We start from the raw sequence: 10,677 nt of genomic DNA on the forward strand, positions 1-10,677 counted from the left end.
GTTTCGGATGGTGACATTTTCCTCTAGAGAGGGTTTTTGTTTGCTCATGCCAAAGGCCTGCGGCAACGACCACTTGGGATCACCTTAATCCAATTTCAAGGGCTGAGATTTTGAGGCTGTGCTGCAATCCGTCTTAGAAACTTTCTACTCCCCACCCTGCTTCGCCCTGCTTCCGGGGGCAAAGGACCGAGGGCCCCAACCCGAAGTGAGGGCCGGCCGCCTAGTCCACACCCTGTGACAGGCCCTGTCCTTGCCTTCTGCGAGGCCGTCAGGACCACCCATCACCCTCCGAGCTGCCTCCTCTAAGTTGGGAAACGCCCCCAGGAGGAGAGCGTCCATCACACTAAGCCCACCGCCCAGGGCCTCCATCTTCTCCGTGGTCCCGATCCAGTAATTCTCCAAACTCGTGTTAGCGCCCTGATGCCTACGGACTTTTAAAGTATGTGTCCAGCCTTTGGAGCTGCCCTCTCTGGGATGGTCAGTCCACCAGTACTGGGAGCACGAGTCCTCATAGTCACACGGCGGAGTTACTGAGGAGCTTCATACAGTGCGCTGACAGCAGTAAAGTGTTAGTACACCGCTATCCATCTTTAATTCTGTGTCAAAACAGGAAGGTCCTGGAAAAACCAACTGCTCCCCCACTGCAGCTGCAGCCTCGATACTCACAGCCGCGGTCGTGGGCTCCCCTTTATGCCCCAGCGCACACAGCGACCTGACTCGCAAGGGTTTCCCCAGAGCCCACCATGTGTGGGGGGCAGGGAGACGACCCTCATTCCACGACAGACACCGAGGGGCTGATTCCTCAGCCGACAGACCCCAGGGTAAATCCTAAGGCACAGGTTTCAGCCCTCCTCTCTGTTTCCAATTATACATTCTTCCCAAGGACGTGCAAGAATCTAATTGTCACTGTTTAAATGCCTTTATTTCTTTCAAATCAAGCTGAAAAGGCAGAATAACTCGATATTTTGGCTATTGGAGGAACAAAGTTTGGGAAATCTCAAGAAACGAAACACAAATGACCAGTAAATATATAAAAATTTCATTAGAAATAAAATAAATGCAAATTAAAACAATGAGACACTATTTTTCCTATTAAAGTAGCAACATATTCATGTAAGATAATAAATACCCAGTGTTAGGAACTGCTGGGGAGGAGGGTAAAGCCGCACAGCTGTTCCGAGGTGTGCGCGTCAGTCAGCAGAGCCGTGAAGACGCACACACCCTGCAAGCCCGCTGCTGCTGACGCAGCCGGGGGAACAGTACAAAAGCCTGGACAGATTCAGCTACAAGGTTGCACCTTATATCACATGGTTTAGGAGAGGCTGGAGACAATCTAACAGTGGACTGTAAAATAAATTACAGTACAGAAATACAACGGCGGAGATGGACATCACCTATGTGGGAAGTATTTTGTTAAATGGAAAAAGCAAGTTATGAGAGTACTACATGATCTCATATTTGTTTTAAAAACCCTACGTTTATTTATACAGTACATATAGAAAAACACTGAGAAGAACATACACCGCATTACCGTCTGCAATCTCTGCATGGTGAAAATATGATTAAAAACATTTTTATACCTACTTTTTTTTAACATCTTTATTGGAGTATAATTGCTTTACAATGGTGTGTTAGTTTCTGCCCTACAACAAAGTGAATCAGCTATACATATACACATATCCCCATATACCTACTTTTGTATTTATCTGCAATGAATGTGTACTATTTCTGTGATTAAAAAAGGAAAGAAAAGTCAAAGTCTAATTTAAAATACGCTTTGCCCAGGTTTTGGCTCATGATATGAGGGGCCACATGTCCCCAGAGGCATCTACGTGGTTTTGTGCCTTCTGACCTGAGTGGATACTCTCACAGGTTTTCTGCAAATGCCATAATCATGGACGTCTGACCATCCGTCTAGAAAACCGTTCTCTCATTTTCTACCAGAGCTTGTGAGGCTACGGCCGGGGATGGAAGCCACTTTTCTAGGGGAGGAGGTTGGTGGCAAAACTGTGCCCAAGGCCCGCACTTTAGTTGGGGGGCCCTTAGACCACGTTCTGGGGAGGAGGGAGGAAGCAACTGGAAAACAGGTCCGAAGGAATGTCTGTAAGGTCTCCACTTAGTCCTCATTTCCATTCTAGGTCTCCTGAGCCTTAGAGGCACGGAAGATGGGAGGATACCTGGAACCTGGTCTCACAGATTCCTTCTGAGATGGTGAGTCGTTTCAGAAGAGAAATGACAGAACTGAGAATCGTACTGAACATCAAACTGTCAGAGCAACCCCACAGCTACAAAGAGCGGCATCTGGATGGAAAGTCTGTATTCTGGGTTAGTCTAGAGATTCCAACTGAATCAGAAATCTGTGAGGACCACGCCCAGTGCATACAGTAATGATGACACCATCCACTTAGGAAGTCTGTGCTAGGAGCAAAGAGAGAGTTATATGAGAGTTATATGAGTCCAGGGAAGACAAACCAATGAACTCATGTATGATGTGGCAGAGGCCCGCCCCCTACGTCCCACACTCCCCGCTGACTCCAGGAGATCTTGGGAACACAGCCAGGGCTGAGTTTTCCTTGGGGCAGCTGACAGATGGGGTTGGAAATCTGACTTTCAGCTTACAGGCTATATATAGCAGTGCGGAGCTAATACAAAGAAAAACTACATCAAGATTTGAAGGGAAGAGTGGCCACACCCACCTTGACAATAAAGTCACTGTCAGCCTAGAGGAGAGGCCCCCAAACGTGGTCTTAGAGGCATGTCCAAAGGAATGTATTTCTGATTAGTGGTTTAAGTACTGCAGTTTGGAAATGCTTTACTTTTAGAAAGAATAAATTACTGTAAATAAAGTTAGCCACACAGACGTTCGTGCACTTTCCTGAATGAGAAAAAGGCGGGTTTCAACCGTCAGCACCATCACGAGCACCATCTGTCACGTGTCATCATGGCTAAAAGGTTGCATAACTGCTCTCTGAGGGTAAGGAACAGGGAGCCCCAGGGTTCAGGAGAGCAGGAGGCCGGGAGGGGAGCAGATCTGTGGAAGCACCCCGTGTCCTAAACCCGGGGGCAAAGGGAGCTGAGGAAAGGCGGTAATGCATGTGAACTAAGCAGGAGGCCGGCGCTGAGGCCGTGAGGAAGCACGTGGACGCGTGCTGGACGGGGCGGGCTGACACTCGTGACTGACGTTAGTGCAGAGAAGGCGACTCGGCCGTCCTTGTGGGGAGTAGCTTTTATAGTGGGGGTGGAGCTAAGTCCCCTCCCCTCAGTCACTCATGGGAAACCCGTTCCAAGGCCACATAGAAACTGTTCTTGTCGTCCAGGCAGTGCCAGCCGATGGGGCCGATCTCGCAGTCTGCGCAGACCAGGAACTTGATGTTGCCCACGTCCTTGGTGAAGCCCACGTTCTCGAAAGTGAACATGTCCTCCACCAGCCAGTGCTCCTGCAGAAGGTCGCCCTCAGGACTGCCGCCGTCGGCCAGCGCCGGCTTCTTCCTCATGGGCGGGAGGCAGAGCTGCGTGGAGAGAACACAGTAGAGCCCTGCTCACTCCGCACGGCCCCCGCAGCTCCCACAGTCCAGGCGCCCGGCAGTAAGCCCCAGGCCAGGATGCGCCCGCCGCCCCCGTCCACGCCAGCCTCTCCGGAGAAGGCGGAGAGGCGCCGCCTGGTTGCCGTGGTAACCGGGGCCGCCCTGCTCCTCCTCCCCCCGTCCTCGGGCTCCTCCTCCCCGACTCCTAATGGGGCCAGTCTGCTCCGCCCCCGGACCCTGCAGGGCCAGCTCCTCCCCGACACTCGGCTCACACATGGCCTCCTCAGGGTCTCCCCCAACCGGACAACCTGGACGAGCTTCCCATGCTGCCCACTGCGTTTGTGTTTTTTAAAGTGGCTCAGCTGAGGCATAACTGACGCACACTGCACAGATCCGAAGCGGACAATCTGACACATTCTGGCACACGTATACTGCACGCCAACGAGGCTTTTTACCATGATCACGATGACGAGCATGTGCATCACCACCGAAGCTTCCTTATGCTGCGCCACTTCTTACTCACCGTTTCTGAAATCATCTTATCAGTTCACTGCCTCAGTTATCTACCAGGGGGCTCCCTCCACCAGCTCACTTTTCCTGTTCATTACCACATCCCCAGTGCCTGGAACGGCAAGTGACACAGAGCAGAACGCCAACATTTGGGACAAGAGTAAACACAGGATGTCTGGCTTCACGCTATTCCATCACTGTTGTTACGAAGATACTGGGTTTATCTCATAAAAGGAACATTAAAAAGTAAAATCTAGCTCTAGAATTTGGAATATTATCTCTAGGACCCTTGCATCTCCCATTCATGAGAAGAAAGCACGCGCACACACGCACGCACGCAATCCCTTTGACTTCTTCCACATGGTCAGCTGACGCCTCAGCTGCCCCCGACTGCAGAACACGTCAGCCAAGCTCCTTCCCTGCTCCTCACTACGGCTGCCGCCAATGCACGGAGTATTTCCCACCCCATGATTCACTTCTAACGCACCCTCAAACTCTAATAAAATAGGATGGCCTTAGTGTGCTAGCCTGGCACTGGCAATCAGGATAAAAGCAAACAATTTAAGAAGTTTTTTAAAAATTAGACTGACAACCCAAAACAGGTAAACGCTCTGGTGCGGATGAGAATGTCAGGAAGTCCACAAGAGCTGCCAAGGTGTGAAATACCCTGGAGCCTGCGCTTCTGAACTCCAGGCCTGCTGACGCTGGTAGGGTATCCCTGGCAGGGAGGAGGGAGCTCTGATCCAGAACATTCCCCCTCCCTGTCCCCCAAGCACTGTACAACAAATGTGTACTATTGTTGCTTGTTAAAACACATCTGTGCATTTCCCTTTGCTGTGTCACCTGAGACTTCATCTGAGGACATCACAAAATATGATAGTCCCTCTTCCTGTTATATTGTCATTCCAGCCACTCTTTTTGCCTCATCTGATGGTTAAATGAGTCCCTAATGCTTTGTTTTACCCTGAGTGAAAATGGGAACAGGCAGAGGCAAAGAGAGGTAGGAATCAAAATTCAGGAACCAGAAAACCTGAATTCCAGTCCTAAGAGTAATTTTCTGTGGGCCTAAACGTCCCTAGGTACATTTCCAGCCTACCTCCTATATTGTCGGTGTGAAATCACATCTTAACTAAATGCAAGAGGAGTGAAATGTGAGGGGAGAAAATCGAAGACTACATAAGCATTAGCCCTCAGGACATGTCTAGCAAAGGAGCACGAGTCTCCCTCACATTGTCCCCGTTCGCAGTGCATAAGGCCACCTCTGCTGTCTCCCATTTGATTAGTGACTAAAGGTCAATACTACTACCAGCCATCCATTCAAGGGGTCAGTCACACTGGGTCTTGTTCCCTCTCTTCCTCAACATTCCCATTTTTACTGAAATCCTGTTAAGTCAGACCCATGTATGTGCACTTGCCTGTGTATCTGTGCCTGGATCTCAACAAAGTAGAGGACAACACTAGGGTCACGCTGTGGAATGTAACATGTGGGACACAATGAGGCTTTCTGGATAGACTACTGGGGTGGAAATCTAGAAATTAATACCTAATTTGAGGTGGCCAACTCGGTTGTTTGGGGGCCAAAGTCGCCAGATCCCTGACGAGGTGGGTTAACTATGCGGCCAGGGCCCCGGCCAGCACCCCTGATCCTGGACAGGTTTCCGAGACGCAGCGAACACCACGACTCTGAGATTCTGCTGATGTCTCGGTGAAACCTCTTTTGCTTTCTTCAAGAACCATTAACAGTACCCTTTAAAAAATAAAATATTTTCTTTCTCTTTGTAAAAATACATTCTCATTATAGAGAACTTGGCAAGCATGCTGCACTATAGATGAGAATAAAAACTGTTACAGTACAAAGTAAACTTCTGTTAACCTTTTTTGTAATTTTTCCCCCTTCAGTGAGTACTTGTGGTGGTTTTATTATTTTTTATTATTATTTTTTTAAAGATACTGACATGGGGAAAGAACCCGTGATATATATATATATATATATATATATATATTTATTTATTTATTTATTTATTTATTTATTTATTTATGGCTGCGTTGAGTCTTCGTTGCCGCGCGTGGTTTTCTCTAGTTGCAGTGAGTCGGGGCTACTCTTCGTTGGGGTGTGCGGGCTTCTCATTGCAGTGGCTTCTCTTGTTGTGGAGCACGGGCTCTACGTGCACGGGCTTTAGTAGTTGCAGTGTGAGGGCTTAGTACTTGTGGCTCACGGGCTCTAGAGCGCAGGCTCAGTAGCTGTGGTGCAAGGGCTTAGTTGCTCCGCGGCACGTGGGATCTTCCTGGACCAGGGGTCAAACCTGTGTCTCCTGCATTGGCAGGTGGATTCTTAACCACTGCGCCACCAGGGAAGTCCCTTGCGGTGGTTTTAAAACCACACAAATGTCCACGAATTCTTTGACAACCTTTCCAAGATGTGGAGACTGTGCCTCTCCCCTTGAGCCTGGGCAGGCCAAGGTGGGAGTGACAGGCTAGGTTAGGGAAGGCTGGGCCACTTTTGCAGGTTGCTCTTGGAACAGTTGCTCTGGGAGCCCTGGTGACCCTGTAAGAACCATGGCTACCCTGAGGCCTCGTGGCAGATACCGGGAGGAGCAGCCCATCACAGCCTGTTCCAGGTGCCTGAATCCTCTCAGTCCACAGGCAGACATGGGAGTGAGCAAGCTTCTGAGATGAGCCCTCTAACCGCTGCCCCGTGAAAGACCATGAATGAGAACTGCCGAGCTGTAGCTGGGCCCTGCCAACCCCCAAATTTGTGAGCAAAATAAACGTTAATGTTTTAAGTCACTGTCTGGGGTGATTTTGTTATGCAGCAATAACTAGAACAACACTGCCTAACACACCTGAGGCATGTTCCATTTTGATTCCTGATTTTTTACTGTGATAAACTATACATAACATAAACTGTACCATTTAAATAATTTTTAAGTGGGCAATTTGATGCCATTAAGCACATTCACATTATTGTGCAACCATCACCACCATCCATCTACCCTTTTATAACCACACTTGCCAACACCCCTGACCCGCCCCCGCTTCCTAAACCCTGGCAATCACTAATCTGTTGACCATTTCTAAAATTCAAAAATGTCATATAAATGGAATGATACAATAGTAATCTTTTGGGACCAGCTTTCTTCACTCAGCGTAACTCCCTGGAGACTCATCCTCATCCAAGTTGTGGTGCCCGTGGTGTGGCATCATTCCCCAGCAGAAGGCCCGCTGGGCTGTTTCTGGTTTTCAGCTCTTGGCAAGAAAGGTGCAGTGAACATTCGTGCACAGGTTTTGTGTGAACATGTTTTCATCCCGCCAGGATAAAGGCCCGGAGAACACTTACTGGGTCCTATGTTAGGTGCATGCTTAGTTTGAGAATAATGTCTCGGTTTGCTCGCATTCTCATCCAAACAGTGCTCTATCCTTTCTCTCCCACCAGCTCATCTTCCACCCCGCTCTCCTGCCCCAACTGCCCTCTCCCTCAAAAGGTAACAAAGCAACGATTCCCTTCTCTAACTCATCACCCTTTCCCTACATTCTCAAGCTCTTTGGTGTTTCTTTCCTCTGTGACTGTAATTTCCTCTGCCCCAGACTGCAGGTGAGATTTCACAAAGGACCGAGTCGGGGGTCTGAACATTTTATAAAGAAACCGTTCACAGAACTTAAAAAAAGAACACGTCAGGTGATCGATGGCGCCTGCGACACACGGATCCGCTCCGCCTGCTCTAACCCTTAGTCTCAGGGACTGAGAACTTCACTCCCTCATTTACTTAAATCCCAATGTCTGTGTCCTCCCTCACGCGCAGTCTCGGGGCAGCGGGCGCGGGACACGGGACGTGGGACACGGGATCTGTGCAGCGGTGTGAACGACACTGCTAGTGATTCACGACGTCGGCGGGGATCACAGACCCGGGAGCGAGCGAGCGCTCTGCGGGTTCGGGCCTCGCCCCCAGGACGGCCCCCGCGTCCCGTCCCTCCCTCCCGTGCCCACCCGCCCAGTCCCTACGAACCGCCCCCCAGTTTCCCCGCCCACTCCTCCCCGGGACCCCGCGCCCACTCCCGGGGCGGGGCGTGGCGGCGCAGTGGGAAGGAGGCTGTGGAACGTGACAGCGGGACGACGGGCACCGACACCTGAGCCTGAGGAAGTAACGCTCAAGCTCCCTAGAAAGTCGGTCTGCAGTGGCCCGGCGTCGGGACCCCGCGGTCGGCAAGCGCGGCCCCGGGGCACCAGTGTCCGGTCGTGTGTCCGGGTCCAAGCCGAACGGGACCCGGTGTCGCCGCCCCCCACCCCCTCGCCGCGTCCCCTCACCTGCCGGCGGGAGAAGAGCGCCGTGCCCGGCTGCAGCACGCGGGAACCGCAGCGCTGGCACAGCACCGCCTTCCGGTTCCGGCCCTCAGCCGACACGAGCTCGCTCGGCGGCGCCGCGGGCTCCATGGCCTCCACCCCGGCCCTTGGCGGCGACGCGCAGCGCGGTCTCAGGGCGACCTCTTCGCACTGCGCAGGCGCGGTCTCGGCGGCGCCGGCGGCGCCCCTTCAGCGCAGGCGCCGCCCCTTCAGCGCAGGCGCCGCTTCCCGGCCCTGGACGCCACTGCGCAGGCGCTGCCGGTCGCCGCCGCACAGGCGGCCGGGTGTCGGCGTGGCTTTGTGACAGGTTCCTCCTGGGACGTGACAGAGCTTCTGCCCAGGCTCACCTGGGCGCTGGGCTTCCCTTACACTGAGTGAAACCTGGGCCAGTCCAGGTGTGCGTTTAGTCCCGTGAACGACGGGGACGTCCTGGGGTCAGACCCCCATCAGCAAATCTCAGCCGCAGTGGCTCACAGGGGACGCGACCTACAGGGACACCTGCCTTGTGGGCGGAGACAGGCGCCTGGAAGCTTCAGTTGCTGCTCTCTGTTCTAATCATACTGACCACTAACTACGTGGCGAGACCCGGTGTTGACGCGCTTCCAGAAACGTCTCGAGTCCCAGTTTCCCTGTGGGTCGGTCGTAGCGCAGTGAGGCGGTAAAAGTCGGAAAGGCTACCTTCCAGGGCCCACGGGTCCAGGCATGGCCCTAGCGCCACTGCTGGGTCGTTACACTGTATCTCACGCTCACCGGTTCGTCTTCAGATGTCTAGCTTACTAGTTGTAGTGCGGCAGGCGTGGCCCTCCGGAGATGGCAGGGGAGGCAGATACGAAGCGGAGCCGAGCCACCTGAGAACCGTCTCATCTACCCACCACCCCCCGTCGGCGGCACGTTTTTCTTCTTCCTCTTTGTCCTTCATTAATTCAACATTTGCTGAGCAATTACAGAATATGCTACACCCTGAGGATACTATGACGATAGGCACTTTGTACTGGAGAACACAGTTTAAACAGGCAGACAGACCCAAACCCAAGGACACGTGATAAAGACAATCCAGGGAACAAAGTAAATGGAAGCACGGATCAGGAGTAATTCCATATGGCGAGTCAGAAAAGGTTTCACCTAGGTGACACTTGAATTGGGCATTAAAAGGTGACTAGGATTTTGTCGGGAGAGCAAGATTATTTCAGATAGAAGGAACAGTATAATATATCCACAAGGGTGAGAACAAATTTAGGAATGGTTAAGACCACTGTGGATGAAGCACATTATACCTGGGGGAAGTGAGGGGTGGTAGAGGAGACAAGATCAGAAAGGTGCAGTGAGTCCAGATCACCATGGGTCTAATGTCATGCTAAGGAATTCAAACTTTATAACATGGACAATGAGAATCTATGGAATTTTAGGCCAGAAATAACTTTGGGATTTACTGAAAACGTGCTGTATGTTCGATATTGTAATGGCCCTGTCCGTGCTTTAGAAAGATAACTGATGACGAAAGGGAGGGGCTAGACTGGAAAGCAAGAGAAGAGTAGAGGTAAGGATATCAGGAGACTATGCTCCATGAGTCTGGGCAAAAGATAAAGTCTGAACTATGTGGTAGCAGAGGGAAAAAAAAATACAGGAATGGATTTGGAACAATTAAAGTAAACTCGTGTACAACCTAAAAACTAATCGGATGTCTGTATTGTGGTGGAGGTGACAGGTGACAGAAGATGAAGGTAGCTTTCAGAGGCTGCGTAACTTAGTGGCCGCCTGCCAGTTATGGAAGCTAGAAAAACAGGAGGAGCCACCAAATAAGGGGTAGCTGTGTGTAGGTCCACGAGCAGGGGAAGCACAGAAGACTGGGGAAAGCGTGGAAAGGGACGGAGGGGCTATTCAGCTGTGGCTGCCATCTAAGAACTATTTGGGAATTTGGTCTGAAACTCAGAAGTCAGCCATGAAGACAGCCCAGAGCCAACAGCCATGGGTTCTTCACCCCCCTCCCCTCCTCTGCCTCCCCTGGTCTCTTCCCGAGAGAACGAGGCACATGTTTCACAGTTTGGTTTAATCAGCAGGCACAATCCATCTGCTAGAGAAAGGCTGGCAGGCCTCTTTCCTGAATCTCTTTGGCTCCCCCTTCCCTTTGCTCTGGGAGTATCGAGTTTTGCAGTTTTGCAAGCCTTCCACATAGCTATTTGTATCACAAACAGCTGTTTGTGGCACAAATCGAGGCAAATGGAAAAAGGACTGGTGAACGGGCTGAAGAGACAGGACCTGCAGCTGACCCCTATGCCTGGTCCCCCAAAATGTCTGCAAGACAGG

At 51.4% G+C, this 10,677-nt stretch overlaps 1 protein-coding gene across 1 annotated transcript; it reads right to left on the reverse strand.

Annotated features, from left to right (window-relative positions):
* Positions 1–890: 890 nt before the first annotated feature.
* On the reverse strand, positions 891–8,533 carry RABIF (RAB interacting factor). The gene is made up of 2 exons (XM_057543336.1): positions 8,338–8,533; positions 891–3,509 (listed from the first exon to the last, which is right to left on the reverse strand). The coding sequence occupies exons 1-2, from the start codon at positions 8,461–8,463 to the stop codon at positions 3,264–3,266; spliced, it is 372 nt and encodes a 123-aa protein (XP_057399319.1). The 5' UTR covers positions 8,464–8,533; the 3' UTR covers positions 891–3,263.
* Positions 8,534–10,677: the final 2,144 nt, after the last annotated feature.

This window comes from Balaenoptera acutorostrata, chromosome 1 (genome assembly GCF_949987535.1).
Source record: "Balaenoptera acutorostrata chromosome 1, mBalAcu1.1, whole genome shotgun sequence".
Lineage (NCBI taxonomy): Eukaryota > Metazoa > Chordata > Mammalia > Artiodactyla > Balaenopteridae > Balaenoptera > Balaenoptera acutorostrata.